General features: G+C 40.6%; 2 protein-coding genes across 4 annotated transcripts in view; both read left to right on the top strand.

Annotated features, from left to right (window-relative positions):
- The first annotated feature begins 5,106 nt into the window (after positions 1 to 5,106).
- cnpy4 (canopy FGF signaling regulator 4) lies at positions 5,107 to 12,882 on the top strand. 3 transcript variants are annotated; one of them, XM_061913770.1, is made up of 8 exons: positions 5,107 to 5,277; positions 5,505 to 5,631; positions 6,226 to 6,299; positions 6,365 to 6,429; positions 11,895 to 11,991; positions 12,088 to 12,210; positions 12,308 to 12,425; positions 12,488 to 12,882. In XM_061913770.1, exons 5-8 carry the CDS (start codon positions 11,908 to 11,910, stop codon positions 12,580 to 12,582), a joined length of 420 nt encoding a protein of 139 aa, XP_061769754.1. In that variant the 5' UTR covers positions 5,107 to 5,277; positions 5,505 to 5,631; positions 6,226 to 6,299; positions 6,365 to 6,429; positions 11,895 to 11,907; the 3' UTR covers positions 12,583 to 12,882. The 3 variants fall into 3 exon arrangements, with proteins under 3 accessions (XP_061769754.1, XP_061769755.1, XP_061769753.1); XM_061913771.1 differs by lacking the exons at positions 6,226 to 6,299; positions 6,365 to 6,429 and adding an exon at positions 10,337 to 10,649; XM_061913769.1 differs by lacking the exons at positions 6,226 to 6,299; positions 6,365 to 6,429.
- Positions 12,883 to 12,991: 109 nt separating this feature from the next.
- Positions 12,992 to 16,387, top strand: part of ntn5 (netrin 5) — a 59,481-nt gene continuing 56,085 nt past the window's right edge. The window contains exons 1-2 of the mRNA XM_061913742.1: positions 12,992 to 13,424; positions 15,049 to 15,131. The gene's annotated coding sequence lies outside the window, so the exon portion shown is untranslated. The remainder of the gene's footprint in view (positions 13,425 to 15,048; positions 15,132 to 16,387) is intronic.

Below are 16,387 nucleotides of genomic sequence, written 5' to 3'. Positions count from 1 at the left end.
GTGTGTATGTACATATCACTTACTGCTGCTTCTGCTGTTCTAATTAAAGTCTGTGCTAGCTTAATCCCTCTTCACACAGGAGCTGGTGTTAACATTGCATCTTCTGTACTATCTTTTTTGCTCTCTACCTTCCAGTCAACACATGCCGAGACTTTCGGGGATCCGTTTCAATGCCGTGTGCTGCAACTGAGACATGAGAAAGCAAAGCAACCCTTTTCTTAACGGCCATTATCTTAATCACCAAATATTAAGCCAATAATTATGGTGTTGATACAGCAGACACCGGTATAATATAATTAGCCCCCAGCAGGTTAGTTAAGGATTATGCACAACCTGATTGATTGATTGAGACTTCTATTAGTAGATTGCACAGTACAGTACATATTCCGTACAATTGACCACAAAATGGTAACACCCGATTAAGTGTTTCAACTTGTTTAAGTCGGGACCACGTTAATCAATATATGGCAGACATTAAACATGGTAAACAAAATTTCGACTTTATGTTCCACATTTTATTAGTACATTAAACCAGTGGTTCTCAACCTTTTTTCAGTGATGTACCCCCTGTGAACATTTTTTTTTAATTCAAGTACCCCCAAATCAGAGCAAAGCATTTTTGGTTGAAAAAAAGAGATAAAGAAGTAAAATACAGCACTATATCATCAGTTTCTGATGTATTAAATTGTATAACAGTGCAAAATATTTCTCATTTGTAGTGGTCTTTCTTGAACTATTTGGAAAAAATATATAAAAATAACAAAAAAATTGTTGAAAAATAAACAAGTGATTCAATTATAAATAAATATTTCTACACAGAAGTAATCATCAACTTAAAGTGCCCTCTTTGGGGATTGTAATAGAGATCCACCTGGATTTATGAACTTAATTCTAAAAATGTCTTCACAAAAAAAGAAATCTTTAAAATCAAGATTTATGGAACATGTCCACAAAGAATCTAGCTGTCAACACTGAATATTGCATTGTTGCATTTCTTTTCACAGTTTATGAATTTACATTAATATTTTGTTGAAGTATTATTCAATAAATATATTTATAAAGGATTTTTGAAATGTTGCTATTTTTAGAACATGTTTCAAAAATCTCACGTACCCCTTGGCATACCTTCAAGTACCCCGAGGGGTACGCGTACCCCCATTTGAGAACCACTGCATTAAACTAAAGAATGAAATTGTATGATTAAAATAGTGTAAAACTGCAGTTACTATGGGGCAGGAAACAACTTTTAATATAAGAAGAAGACGATAATGGACAACCACTGTGTCCAATGCTTCAGTCGTTTCTTGCTTGTTGCAGGAAACTGGTTCCAGAACTGACCACGATAAATAGCTTTCTGCGAACTAAAATATCTTATTTGTACGTCTGATATTTTCCAAGAAAAAATGGTTGCGACTTTCTTAATTTGGTTTATGGCATTAGTAAAGCCATTTAGACATGAAATATAGTCACCTTTAAATTTGTTTAATCCAATGCAGTGAACATCCATCCATCCTACTTCTTGTCCCTTTTGGGGTCGCGAGGGATGCTGGAGCATATCCGAGCTGCACTTAGGTGGAAGGCGGGGTACACCCTGGACAAGTCACCACCTTATTGCAGGGCCAACACAGATAGACAACATCCACACTCACATTCACACACTGGGGTCCATTTAGTGTTTTCAATCGATTTATCCCCAGGTGCATGTTTTTGAGGGTGAGAGGAAGCCGGAGTACCCGAAGGTAAACCCACGCATTCATGGGGAGAACATGCAAACTCCACACAGAAGAGACCTGAAGCCCAGGGATTGTACCCAGGACCGTTTTGTCCCACCGACCTGCTTTAAAGTTAACATAACAATAGAAAGTACGATTGTTCTTTAGTACAAAAATAAGGCATAATACACAGTAATACAAACTCACACACACCATTCTTCAACACAACAACACACCTCAAAATACTGCGACTTGTTCGATGGTGGTGACGATAAAGATCTACTGTAAAATACTTACCATTAAAAACTGCGGCAAGCAATTGTTTAATTGCAACAGTAAAACACACTAAAATCTAAAATATATTATCACAGCGGGTGCAGTGGATTATTGCAAACCAAGAAAAAAGAGATTACCAAAATTACTAGAAAACACATGACTGTACTGTGAAAATAATGAAAAAATGTACAATGCATTGAGGCAAATATTGAAATGTCAGAAGCATGCAAATACTCTAAAATGATTTATTATTATTATTATTTTGTCTGAATTAAAGGTTTTGGAGAGTTTTAGACTTTTTAGACCAGTTGATCTGCCGTTTCTTTTCTTTTCTCCTCTGCCCCCCTCACCCTTTGGAGTGGGGGTTGGGGGGGGGGGGTTGGGGGGGCACAGGTCCGGTGGCCATGGATGAAGTGCTGGCTGTCCAGAGTCCGGACCTCGGGGTGGACCGCTCGCCTGTGCATCAGTTGGGGACATCTCTGCGCTGCTGACCCGTCTCCGCTCGGGATGGTCTCCTGCTGGCCCCACCATGGACTGGACTCTCACTATTATTGTTACGTCTCGCCTCGACTACTGTAACATATTATTTTCGGGTCTCCCCATGTCTAGCATTAAAAGATTACAGTTGGTACAAACTGCGGCTGCTAGACTTTTGACAAGAACAAGAAAGTTTGATCACATTACGCCTGTACTGGCTCACCTGCACTGGCTTCCTGTGCACTTAAGATGTGACTTTAAGGTTTTACTACTTACGTATAAAATACTATACAGTCTAGCTCCATCCTATCTTGCCGATTGTATTGTACCATATGTCCCGGCAAGAAATCTGCGTTCAAAGGACTCCGGCTTATTAGTGATTCCCAAAGCCCAAAAAAAGTCTGCGGGCTATAGAGCGTTTTCATTTCGGGCTCCAGTACTCTGGAATGCCCTCCCGGTAAAAGTTCGAGATGCCACCTCAGTAGAAGCATTTAAGTCTCACCTTAAAACTCATTTGTATACTCTAGCCTTTAAATAGACTCCCTTTTTAGACCAGTTGATCTGCCGTTTCTTTTCTTTTTCTCCTATGTCCCACTCTCCCTTGTGGAGGGGGTCCGGTCCGATCCGGTGGCCATGTACTGCTCGCCTGTGTATCGGCTGGGGACATCTCTGCGCTGCTGATCCGCCTCCGCTTGGGATGTTTTACTGCTGGCTCCGCTGTGAACGGGACTCTCGCTGCTGTGTTGGATCCGCTTTGGACTGGACTCTTGCGACTGTGTTGGATCCATTATGGATTGAACTTTCACAGTATCATGTTAGACCCGCTCGACATCCATTGCTTTCGTCCTCTCCAAGGTTCTCATAGTCATCATTGTCACCGACGTCCCACTGGGTGTGAGTTTTCCTTGCCCTTATGTGGGCCTACCGAGGATGTCGTAGTGGTTTATGTTGTGGTTTGTGCAGCCCTTTGAGACAATAGTGATTTAGGGCTATATAAGTAAACATTGATTGATTGATTGATTGATATTATGTTAGATCCACTATGGACTGGACTTTCACATTATTATGTTAGACCCACTCAACGCCCATTGCCTCCGGTCTCCACTAAAGACATGCACCTGGGGATAGGTTGATTGGCAACACTAAAATTGGCCTTAGTGTGTGAATGTGAGTGTGAATGTTGTCTGTCTATCTGTGTTGGCCCTGGGATGAGGTGGAGATTTGTCCAGGGTGTACCCCACCTTCCGCCTGATTGTAGCCCCCCGTGATTCCGAAGAAAACGGATTGATGGATGGATGGACATGCAGGATTGCGCATGCGCCGTGACACTGACCCATGTTGAACACATTTTTTTTCTTCCTACTCCTTCCAAGAAATAAACTGTACCATTACCATATTTGTTTATATTGCATTTAGCTCCCATAACAACACCCTTTGACTAATTAACAAGTTAAATGTTTGAAAATTATGACAAAAAAATAAATAAAAAGCAATTAATCCAGGCTCGGGATCTTTCTGTGTGGAGTTTGCATGTTCTCCCCGTGAATGCGTGGGTTCCCTCCGGGTACTCCGGCTTCCTCCCACTTCCAAAGACATGCACCTGGGGATAGGTTGATTGGCAACACTAAATTGGCCCTAGTGTGTGAATGTGAGTGTGAATGTTGTCTGTCTATCTGTGTTGGCCCTGCGATGAGGTGGCGACTTGTCCAGGGTGTACCCTGCCTTCCGCCCGATTGTAGCTGAGATAGGCGCCAGCGCCCCCCGCGACCCCGAAAGGGAATAAGCGGTAGAAAATGGATGGATGGATGAATTACAACTTCTCGGATTATGGAGAAAATTGTCAAAACAATACCATTCATCCATCCAATTTCCTCCCGCTTGTCCAATGCCATCAAAGAAAAAAAGTGATATAGTAATAATAATAGTAAAGTTACAGATTGATTGATTGATTGAATGATTGAGACTTTTATAAGTAGATTGCACAGTACAGTACATATTCAATACAATGGACCACTAAATGGTAACACCCGAATAAGTTTTTCAACTTGTTTAAGTCGGGGTCCATGTTAATCAATTCATGGATACTGGTTTTGTTATTCATGATTACATTAACTATTGTTCAGTAATTTTAGCTTTGAAATATAACGAATGTTTTTTAAAAGTTAAAGTTAAAGTACCAATGATTGTCACACACACACAAGGTGTGGCGAAATTATTCTCTGCATTTGACCCGTCACCCTTGATCACCCCCTGGCAGGTGAGGGGAGCAGTGGGCAGCAGCGGTGCCACGCCCAGGAATCATTTATGGTGATTTAACCCCCAATTCCAACCCTTAATGTTGAGTACCAAGCAGGGAGGTAATGGGTCCCAATTATATAGTCTTTGGTATGACTCGGCCGGGATTTGAACTCACGACCTACCTACCTCAGGGCGGACACTCAAACCACTGGGCCACTGAGTATGCAATGGTTTTAATTTAATTGTTACAAAAAATAAACGTCAGGATTAAAACTTATAGTCATAGTTAAAAAAAAACACGCAACCCCCCCCCCGCAGCTGTTAGTTCGAGTTTTCGTCTATTGATTAGCTTTGACTGAACAACACCACCAAGCGTTGACTCGCCGGTCTCTTCCGCGCGTGCGCAGTTTACTTCTTGCTGGGACTGCCTATGTGGCTATGAAAGAAGTTGTCTCCTAGTGTCTGTCTTACTTTTCGTTTACAGTGACAATGAAGCAGATAATTTTGACTGCGTTTTGTTTTTACGTTTTTGCGAAAGCCGACGACGACTCCAGACTGCCGAATAAATGTGAAGGTAAGACGAGCGGTGTGTTGTTTACGTTTAACTAAGCAGCCGCTAAGTGGCGGTGTAGCCACCGCCTGCTGGAGTGAGCATAATTATATTGACAGTTTGCCATTAAAGTCCATCCATCCATCCATTTTCTACCGCTTATATACAGTTTGCCATTAAAGTCCATCCATCCATCCATCCATTTTCTACCGCTTATTCCCGATATACAATAATTTCTCGGTCTGTGTCAGTGTGCAAATTTCTGACATAGGAGCTCCAAGAAGCTCTGCAAAGAAGTGGCCGCTCCAAAGAGGTGCTGGAGGTGGGAGAAGTCCTGGACACTGGCAAGCGGAGAAGAACAATCAAGTACAACACCTCGTAAGTAAATACATTAGGACAACATTCACACGTTAGGGCCAATTTAGTGTTGCCAATCACCTATCTCCAGGTGCATATTAATAGACACTTAGGGCCTGATAAACTAAGGCCCCTTCTACACTAAGCTGGATAAGGTTATGCAGGGTAAATCCCACCTAACCTTATCCTTGCCCACATTCACGCAATGGTCGTTTAAAGGCCGACTGAAACCCACTACTACCCACCACGCAGTCTGATAGTTTATATATCAATGATGAAATATTAACATTGCAACACATGCCAATACGGCATTTTTAGTTTACTAAATTACAATTTTAAATTTCCCGGGAGTTTTGTCTTCGGAACGTTGTGTAATGATGACGTGTTCGCAAGACGTCACGGGTTTTTAGGAAGTATGAGCGCTGCACACACACACAGCTAAATGTTGTTTGCTTTAACGGCATAATTATACATTTTTTTGGACATCTGTGTTGCTGAATCTTTTGCAATTTGTTCAATTAATATTGGACAAGTCACAGTAGAAAGATGGTGTTGGGAAGCTTTAGCCTTTAGCCACACAAACACACGGTGATTCCTTGTTTAAAATTTCTGGAGGTGAAACTTTCCAATGGATCAGAGCGCGGTCAAGAGAACATGGATCCTGACCACATGACAACCAGCAGGTTTTGGTGAGAAAATTGTGGTTAAAAAGTCAGTTCTTACCGGAGAAAAGCTGAGCTTGTGCCGTCCATAGCTGCCGTCGACTCCCCTGAGTCATTGGCGTCAAGACACCCGTGGAGACACCCTTTCGACTATCAGGTAATATTAAACTCACTAAAACACTACCAACACAATAGAAAGATAAGGGATTTCCCAGAATTATCCTAGTAAATGTGTCTAAAAACATCGGAATCCGTCCCAATGCAATCGCGTTTTTTTTTTTTTTCTTTTAGTCCGTCGCTATCAATATCCTCAAACACGAATCTTTCATCTTCACTCAAATTAATGGGGAAATTGGCGTTTTCTCGGTCCGAATAGCACTTTTTGTTGGAGGCTCCCATTAAAAACAATGTGAATATGTGAGGAGCCATCAAACGTGACGTCATCGTCTGCGACTTCCAGTAGAGGCAGGGCATTTCTCTTAGCACCGAAAGTTGCGAACTTTATCATGGATGTTCTCTAATATCGTGAAATGATCAAGTATGACATAGAATGGACCTGCTATCCCCGTTTAAATAAGAACATCTCATTTCAGTAGGCCTTTAATAGAAACAGCATAATAACACACATAGGGCCTGATATACTAAGGCCCCTTCTACACTAAGCTGGATAAGGTTATGCAGGGTAAATCCCATCTAACCTTATCCTTGCCCACATTCACGCAATGGTCGTTGAAGACCCCCTACCTTCCTCCGTCAACCGGCGCAACGCGACCTAGTATGCATGCGTGGAAAATGTGCATGCTTTGTGTGCAAATTCTTAAATGTAATTTATCTGAACAATATCCAGTGTTGTTGTATTTCACTTAAAGGCCTACTGAAACCCACTACTACCGACCACGCAGTCTGATAGTTTATTTATTAATGATGAAATATTAACATTGCATCACATGCCAATACGGCCGGTTTGGTTTACTAAAATTTCCCGCGGAATGATGACGCATGCGCGTGACGCCCCGGGTTGCAGGGGACATATTAGCGCAGCACCATTTGTGGCTAAAAGTCGTCTCTTTTCATCGCGCAATTAAACAGTATTCTGGACATCTGTGTTGCTGAATCTTTTGCAATTTGAATAAATTAATAATGAAGAAGTCAAAGTAGAAAGATGGAGGTGGGAAGCTTTAGCCTTTAGCCACACAAACACGGTGTTTCCTTGTTTAAAATTCCCGGAGGTGAAGCTTTACTATGGATCAGAGCGGTCAAGCGAACATGGTTCCCTACCACTTGTCAACCGGCAGGTTTCGGTGAGGAAATTGTGGTAAAAAGTCGCCTCTTACCGGAGATCAGCTGAGCTTGCGCCGTCCGTGCAGCTGCCGTCGACTTCCCTCAGACACTGGCATCAAGACACTCGTGGACACACCCCTCCGACTATCAGGTACTATTTAATCTCACTAAAACACTAGCAACACAATAGAAAGATAAGGTATTTCCCAGAATTATCCTAGTAAATATGTCTAAAAACATTTGAATCCGTCCCAAAGCAATCGCCCTTTTTCTTTTACTTTATTTATTTATTTATTTTTTTTCTAGTCCTTTGCTATCAATATCATCGTCCACAAATCTTTCATCCTCGCTCAAATTAATGGGGAAATTGTCGTTTTCTCGGTCCGAATAGCACTTGCTGCTGGAGGCTCCCATTTTAAATCAACCCTAAATGGCAATGCAGTGGTTGCCAAAAAGTGATTCAATGATATACAGTGGGGCAAAAAAGTATTTAGTCAGCCCCCGATTGTGCAAGTTCTACCACTTAAAATGATGACAGAGGTCTGTATTTTTCATCATAGGTACACTTCAACTGTGACAAACAGAATGTGAAAAAAAAAAATCCAGGAATTCACATTGTAGGATTTTTAAAGAATTTATTTGTAAATTATGGTGGAAAATAAGTATTTGGTCACTTCAAACAAGGAAGATCTCTGGCTCTCACAGACCTGTAACTTCTTCTTTAAGAAACTCTTCTGTCCTCCACTTGTTACCTGTATTAATGGAACCTGTTTGAACTCGATATCTGTATAAAAGACACCTGTCTACAGCCTCAAACAGTCAGACTCCAAACTCCGCTATGGCTAAGACCAAAGAGCTACCGAAGGATACCAGGAAAAGAATTGTAGACCTGCACCAGACTGGGAAGAGTGAAATCTACAATAGGCAAGCAGCTTGGTGTGAAAAAATCAAATGTGGGAGCATTTATCAGAAAATGGAAGACATACAAGACCACTGATAATCTCCCTCGATCTGGGACTCCACGGAAGATCTCATCCCGTGGGGTCAAAATGATCATGAGAACGGTGAGCAAAAATCCTAGAACCACACGGGGGACCCGGTGAGTGACCTGCGGAGAGCTGGGACCAAAGTAACAGAGGTGACCATCAGTAACACACTAAGGGGCAGGGAATCAAATCCTGCAGTGCCAGACGTGTCCCTATGCTTTAGCCAGTGCATGTCCAGGCCCGTCTGAAGTTTGCCAGAGAGCACATGGATGATACAGCAGAGGATTGGGAGAATGTCATGTGGTTAGATGAAACCAAAATATAACGTTTTGGTATAAACTCAACTTGTTTTGTTTGGAGGAAGAAGAATATTGAGTTGCATCCCAAGAACACCATACCTACTGTGAAGCATGGGGGTGGAAACATCATGCTTTGGGGCTGTTTTTCTGCCAAGGGGACATGACAACTGATCCGTGTTAAGGAAAGAATTAATGGGGCCGTGTATCGTGAGATTTTGAGCCAAAACCTCCTTCCATCAGTGAGAGTGAAGATGAAACGTGGCTGGGTTCTCTAGCATGACAATGATCCCAAACACACCGCCCGGGCAACAAAGGAGTGACTCCGTAAGAAGCATTTGAAAGTCCTGGAGTGGCCTAGCCAGTCTCCAGACTTCAACCCCAGTCTCCAGACTTCAACCCCATAGAAAATCTGTGGAGGGAGTTGAAAGTCTGTGTTGCTCGGCGACAGCCCCAAAACCTCACTGCTCTCGAGAAACCAGCCGAGGCTACGTCTCATGAGGTGGCAGTAAGCCAGCCAATAATGTGTCATGTGCAGCTCACATGACCACGCTGTCTCCTTTGCTAGAAACTTTCGAAAAATGGCGTAGGTAAACAGTACGGATAGTTCAGCGGAGAAACATCTCGAGGTTATTGCTTCAACGGATAAAAGTGTACGACCTAAGTCGTCAAAAGTGTCGGAACACTTTACCTTAAAGATTTCAAAGAAGATATTTCCTGCAAAACGTGCAGCATGGACCTCGCGTGGCACAGAAGGACAACATCGCTTCGGCAACACCTGAAGAGGAGCCATGGATGAAGGGAAGAACTCCCGGTACGTGACTTTTTTAAGTCCATAGTCCGAGTATATGAGCCGTTGTGTCCGTCTTTGTATGTTTGTAATCTTTTGTTAAAGAGGAGATTTTTTTCCTAAGGAAGCGCAGCAGCAACTGTTGTGTATTCACTTTCAGAGTGTTAGGAACTTTTTGGATAGTGCGGTGACTTCATTTTCTGTGTTGTTTTGAGTCGCAACAGGCATTCATAAGTTCAGCTTTTTTGTGAGATAAGTAAACGTTATGTCTTTGTTGCAAAACGGGGATGATAATGTGTCTCCGGCACATTTGACTCCATTTTGAGAGAGAAAACGCACGTATAAATGTAACGGACAGAAATATCTCCGGCTGGTTTCATAATGGATAAATGTAGCCGGGCCCAATAAAGCTATATAAATCTATTTAGACTTGAGTGACGCTTTAGTATGACTAAACGTTATGAAGGTGCTGGAATATTTCATGCTATTATTCAGAGGCAGCCTAAAGTGAAACCTTTATTATTCAGAACAGTTGTTATTGGTGTATTCTGCAACTCCAATGTCTATTTATTTGATTTAGCTGTTTTTTTAATGTGGTGGCGTATTTGTCTTTTACGTCAGAAATTATTAATTAAATCAACTGGGTATATATTGAGTTACATGTAAATGATGCTACTATGTAATTTCATAATATGGTTTCCCTCATTTCAGAAAGAAACAAGCCAGCATTAGCGACTTGGTACAAAGGAAGGCGTGCACACCACGGCAAGCGGCTGCACTGACTGATGCTATCCTGAATATGTTGGTAACTGACATGAGGCCACTATCAATGGTGGATGATGAAGGATTTAGAAGCCACCCAGAGCAAAATTGCTCTCAGTACTGATGTGTGGACAAGTGTAGCCACCTTGGCAATACATGCCACTACATTGGAGACGAAAGGAAGATGAAGTCAATCTCCCTCACGACCATGCCACTAGAGGAAAGACATTCAGCATGCAACATTGCAGAATGTTTGGAATAGGTAATAGCCAGGTTTGAAATTACCCTATGCAAAATTATTGCTATTGTACATGGCAATGGTGCACTTTATAAAAAAACAACATTTTTGTAACACTTGCCTTCTTTTGTTTGGCTAGTCTAAAGGACATGGTGCCAGTATGCTGTTTTTTTAAATAAAGTATTGGAAATGATAGAAATGTAGTTTGTCTCTTTATCCGATTATTAATCGATTAATCGAAGTAATAATCGACAGCTTAATCTATTATCAAATGAATCGTTAGTTGCAGCCATACTCCTAAATGTATTCTAGTAAATTATGCACAGATTAGATGTGGCAATGTCAAAATATTGCATTGAATCACTGTTTGGAAACCACAGCATTGCAATTGAGGGTTGATTTGAACCTTAGAGAGGGAACTTCAATGTGTAAACAGTACAGTATGTAATACATGCCATACTTCTATTGGTAATCTAGTTATTCATGCACAGATAAGATGTGGCAATATCAAAATAATACCTTGAATCACTTTTTTGGCAACCACTGAGTGGTTGTTAAAGTAGATTTCAGCTGTTTAAAGGGTACTTCCAACAAGTGAACAGTACAGTTAGTACTTTATTTTGATATATGTAATATTCCTAAATGTATTCTAGTAAATTATGCACAGATGAGATGTGACAATATCAAAAATATTGCATTGAATCATTCTTGGCAACCACTGCATTGCCATTTGGAGTTGATTCCAACTTTAGAGAGGGTACTTTAATGTGTAGACAGTACAGTCTGTAATTTATCATGATAAATGCCATACTTCCTAGGGTAATCTAGTTATTCCTGCAGAGATAAGATGTGTCAATATCAAAATATTACATTTAATCACTTTTTGGCAACCACTCAGTGGTCGTTTAGATAGATTTAAGCTTTTCAAAGGGTACTTCAACAAGTGAACAGTACAGTAGTTACTTTAATTAGATATAAATAATACTCCTAAAGGTACTCCAGTAAATTATGCACAGATGAGATGTGGCAATATCAAAGTATTGAATTGAATTACTTTTTGGCACCCACTGCATTGCCATTTAGGGTTGATTAAAACTTCAGACAGAGTACTTCAGCAAATGAACAGTGTAAATGTGGAAATAGTGTCAAAGTGCTTTGAGTACCTTGAAGGTAGAAAAGCGCTACACAAGTATAACCCTTTTACGACCCATAGGGATGCCACAAATGTCAAGTGACATGCACATAGACTTTCTTCCACTCTGCTTTCAGGGAAACACGCCTAATGGAGGCCATAGACAACATATGTGAGCGCATCCTGCAGTACAGTGTCCACGCAGAGCGGCCAGGCAGCCTACGCTACGCCAAGGTCACCTGACCCTCTCTCCCTGTGCCATGGACCCTGCTCAGGTGCGTTTTAATGTGGTGTAACTGGACGTGATGCTGCTGGATCATATGCCGGCAGGGCTCCAGCCAGACCATGGCCACGCTGAAGAACCTGGTCCACAAAGGGGTCAAAGTGGATCTGGGCCTGCCTTACGAGATGTGGGACGAGCCCTCCGCGGAAGTGACTGATATGAAAAAGCAGGTAGACGTTTACAAGTAGAAGATAGATAGTACTTTATGTATTCCTTCAGGAAAATTAAAAAACGGGTTAATGTTCAGTGAATTTGTGTGCGTTGCAGTGTGAAACCATGTTGGAGCAGTACGAGGAGGTGGTGGAGGACTGGTACTTCCACCATCAGGACCACAAGCTAGAAGACTTCCTGTGTGGGAGTCACGTCCTGGGAGCGTCCGAAAGAGGTTAAGACACGGCTCTAACGACCGTTAGCGCCGCCGCTCATTGTTTGTCTTCTCTGGTGAAGAATGTCTCACGGAGGTGTGGAAGGGAGACCCGGGGACCAATGGAGGCATGGAGGAGGTGGCGAGCGCCAAGACGCATGACGCTGGCGAACTTTGACCCGCACAACAGCAGAGCGGTGTTACAATCACATCTGGACATATCTTTCCGACAGGCTCCGCCCCCTGAGGCCTCCTGGCTGCGCCAGCGGTCACGCTTGATTAGCGTTTGGGAAGATGATGTCTTCGCTCAGCTATTTCTGCTGGGTTTTCATTTTATTAAATTTTTTTTACACGTTAATACTGAGATTTACTGTCTAAAAAGTGAAGGGGTGCAGCTTTTTCACACATGTATAAAATGTTTACCCAGAAATGCAATATGGACAGTTTTGACATTTTAAATAAAGGCTTTTTCTCAATATTCCCACTCCAAAACCGAGCCAGAACAATTACCGAAATCATTCAGGTTTAAAGTTAAAGTACCCATGATTGTCACACACAGTGAGCTATATTTTAGAAGCTACCTTATTAATATTAATGCATTTTATTTATTTTATTTATATTTATTTATAAATGTATTTTTTTGTATTTTGAAAACAAGGTATATGCATAAAGAACAGTATAGAAGTACAACTTAAATGAACTGAAATAACAGACATGCACCTGGGGATAGGTTGATTGGCAACACTAAATTGGCCCTAGTGTGTGAATGTGAGTGTGAATGTTGTCTGTCTATCTGTGTTGGCCCTGCGATGAGGTGGCGACTTGTCCAGGGTGTACCCTGCCTTCCGCCCGATTGTAGCTGAGATAGGCGCCAGCGCCCCCTGCGACCCCGAAAGGGAATAAGCGGTAGAAAATGGATGGATGGATGGAACTGAATTTTTAATTTTTTATTTCTCTGGGCAGTGCCAAAAGCAGCCACAAGAGGGCGGTACAAGGCCGAACTACAAGCCATACTTGCAGGTACTGCGGCTTTATTTGTGAGGTTCTTCAGTCAATTGTTTATATTATTTATGACTTATTAAAAACGTTAGGTTTGTTAACTGAAGCATTGCGTGTGTTGTGATGTTTAAACAATAGGATGCATGCGTATTGCATTTTATTTCAGTTAATTAAATATTTTCCTCAAGCATTGTTTTTTTAAATATTCTGTAAGTAAAATAAAGACTTTACAGCACCAAAGTGCAAAATTAATTTTCACTTTTTTCGATTGGCATTTAAATCATACAAATTCCCTTATGACGTCACATAGTTGTTACCGCAACCTGAAAGCAAATTTGTTTCCTTTTAGACTTTACACTTTTGTGTTATTGACTAAAATAAGTGCAAACTGAAAACAAGCAGGTGTCCTTTCTTTTCGTAAAAGAGGAAATGCATTTGATTTTTGTTAAAGATGACAAATATATTTTGGCACCTGCAAAGCGTTCCTGGCGTCCAACAAAGCTTGAAGGACTTGCACGAATTGACCTTCACTTCCTTCCCTGCACGCAAAAAAACCTCCTCTTTAATTGTGATTGTTTGCGTAGCCAAAAGTGCACTTTGACGACAATTCCGCCCCCCTAATTTGCTTCATTTGCTTCATTGCACTTGTCCGGCGTCCAAGCAAAGCATGTGTGGAGCGCCCCGCAACTGGCAGACATGCGTGAAGCACACCTGGGGAAACATTCCTCCAGGGGAGCCATCCATCAGTTTTATGGCTTTCTCTGGGAAACTTTCCCCCTCCTCGCCAATCAAGTCTTCCCATCCAACCTTCCACCTTGCATTTCCATCTGCATCAGCTTTGCTTCACATCTGACAACCATCCTGCGCGCCAATTAGCTCGCAATTCCACTCAGGGATAATTGGTGCATAATTGGAGCAAACAAGAAGAGACTTATTGTGCATAATAAACATGCTATAACTTTTATTTATACCATACATAGTGTAGAACTTTACTTTTTTTAATCTTTATTGTTGTATTTCTGCAGAATTTTATATATATATATATATATATATATATATATATATATATATATATATATATATATAAAATGTTTGTAAATAATGCCTTTTGCATTCATACTGTATTTAATTATGTAAACAATCATGCAGCCAGAGTGAAAATGTCCAAAAGTAATACTGTTAGTGCAACAAGGCCAATATACAGCATCTTAAGAAAAGTCCTCGCAACAGCTGACAACTGGGAAAACAACAAATAATAAACATACTGTAAGGTGCAAAAATGGGATTTAATTACACAAATGTTAAATAATAGTCCATGCACTGTAATGTCCCAGAACAGGACAGTATTGTTAATTAAATGTCAGAATATATTAGCACAACTGATTATATAAAAATCATTGTAGAAAAATTGTCAGTCAAACTTAAGCGTATAGGTTCAGTACTTTTACCACGCCAAAAAATGAACATAGAAACCGATTGGATATGATATCAATGTATGTAAATAAATGCCTGTGCGTCCTTTGGCGCGGTTCTCTTGTTCTGCGCACGGAGACCATGCACCTCCCAACAGGTCCCCGTTATTTTTCCCCGAGAAACCCCCCCACGTCCCCCAGCTCTTCCTCCTCCTCCTCTTCTTCCTCTGCAGGCCGGCAGACGCTCCGAGGCTGGTTTGCGTGAGGACACGTCCGGGGACCGGCAGGAGAAGGATCTTCGCTGAGGACACACATGGTGAGCTTGTCTTTCACTCTTTCTTTGATTTATTTATTTCACTGTGATAGATGTGTGCCTCACCCCCATAAAAAAAACACAAACGTAGGAATCTGATTCAATCACATAAGTCTATGAATAATTGTAAAATCCAATAACTATTACATTTTCTCAGTTATTCAAACGTAACTCCTAAACCGAACATGCAATATGTCTAATAATGCCTGTATTATTTTATCTTTGTGCGTTTTACTAGCAACATGTGCTCTCCCCCCCCCCCCCCCCCCCGCGTTATCTCAGGATTCTAAGAACATTATTAATGTCATATTGAGTAAAAAAATTATTTGTTGTGTTTGCAAACCTTACAAAAGCGTGTTTCTAGTAAAACTCACAAAGATACATTATTACAAAATGTCTAATATCGCCTGAAATAATGTATATTACTAAATTTTACTAGAAACATGAGCGTTTGTAAGGTTTGCAAACACAAAAATGTGTTTTTTCACTCAAATACTACTAATATAACTGTCATACTAAATATGAACGTTTTTCAAACATAACTCCAAAACCAAACATGCAACACGTCTAATGATGCCTGTATTAATGTATCTTTATGAGTTTTACTTTAGAAATATGTGTTTTTGAAAGGTTTGCAAACAGAAAAAAATAGTTGTTTTACTCAAATTGACAGTATAACTTTCGAACTAAATATAACAGTTATTCAAACATAACTCCATGAAATATTGTAATATCCAATAGTTAATAATTTGTCTCAGAGTCTCAGTTAGTCAAACATAACTCCTAAACCAAACATGCAATATGTCTGATAATGCCTGTAATATCGTATCTTTGTGAGTTTTACTAGCAACGTGTGCTTTTTTCCGCATTATCTCAGGATTCTAAGAACATTACTGTCATATCGAGTAAAAACCTATTTTTTGTGTTCTCAAACCTTACAAAAGCATATGCCTCCAGTAAAATTCAAAAAGATACATTATTTCAAACATGCAAAATGTCTAATATCGCCTGAAATAATGTATATTTGTGGTTTTACTAGAAACATGAGCGTTTGTAAGGTTTGCAAACACAAAAATGTGTTTTTTACTCAAATACTACTAATATAACTGTCATACTAAATATGAACGTTTTTCAAACATAACTCCAAAACCAAACATGCAACACGTCTAATGATGCCTGTATTAATGTATCTTTATGAGTTTTACTGTAGAAACATGTTCTTTTGTAAGGTTTGCAAACAGAAAAAAAAATTGTTTTAC

This window comes from Nerophis ophidion, linkage group LG10 (genome assembly GCF_033978795.1).
Source record: "Nerophis ophidion isolate RoL-2023_Sa linkage group LG10, RoL_Noph_v1.0, whole genome shotgun sequence".
NCBI classification, from domain to species: Eukaryota; Metazoa; Chordata; class Actinopteri; order Syngnathiformes; family Syngnathidae; genus Nerophis; species Nerophis ophidion.
This window is presented reverse-complemented; position numbering and strand designations above follow the sequence as displayed.

Excerpts from the sequence above, each read along its gene's own strand:
- cnpy4 (XM_061913769.1), top strand. The coding sequence starts at position 11,908 with ATGGAGGCCATAGACAACATATGTGAGCGCATCCTGCAGTACAGTGTC. Across the intron at positions 12,211-12,307 it reads TGACTGATATGAAAAAGCAG|TGTGAAACCATGTTGGAGCA; the intron begins GTAGACGTTTAC and ends TGTGCGTTGCAG. Across the intron at positions 12,426-12,487 it reads CCTGGGAGCGTCCGAAAGAG|AATGTCTCACGGAGGTGTGG; the intron begins GTTAAGACACGG and ends TCTCTGGTGAAG.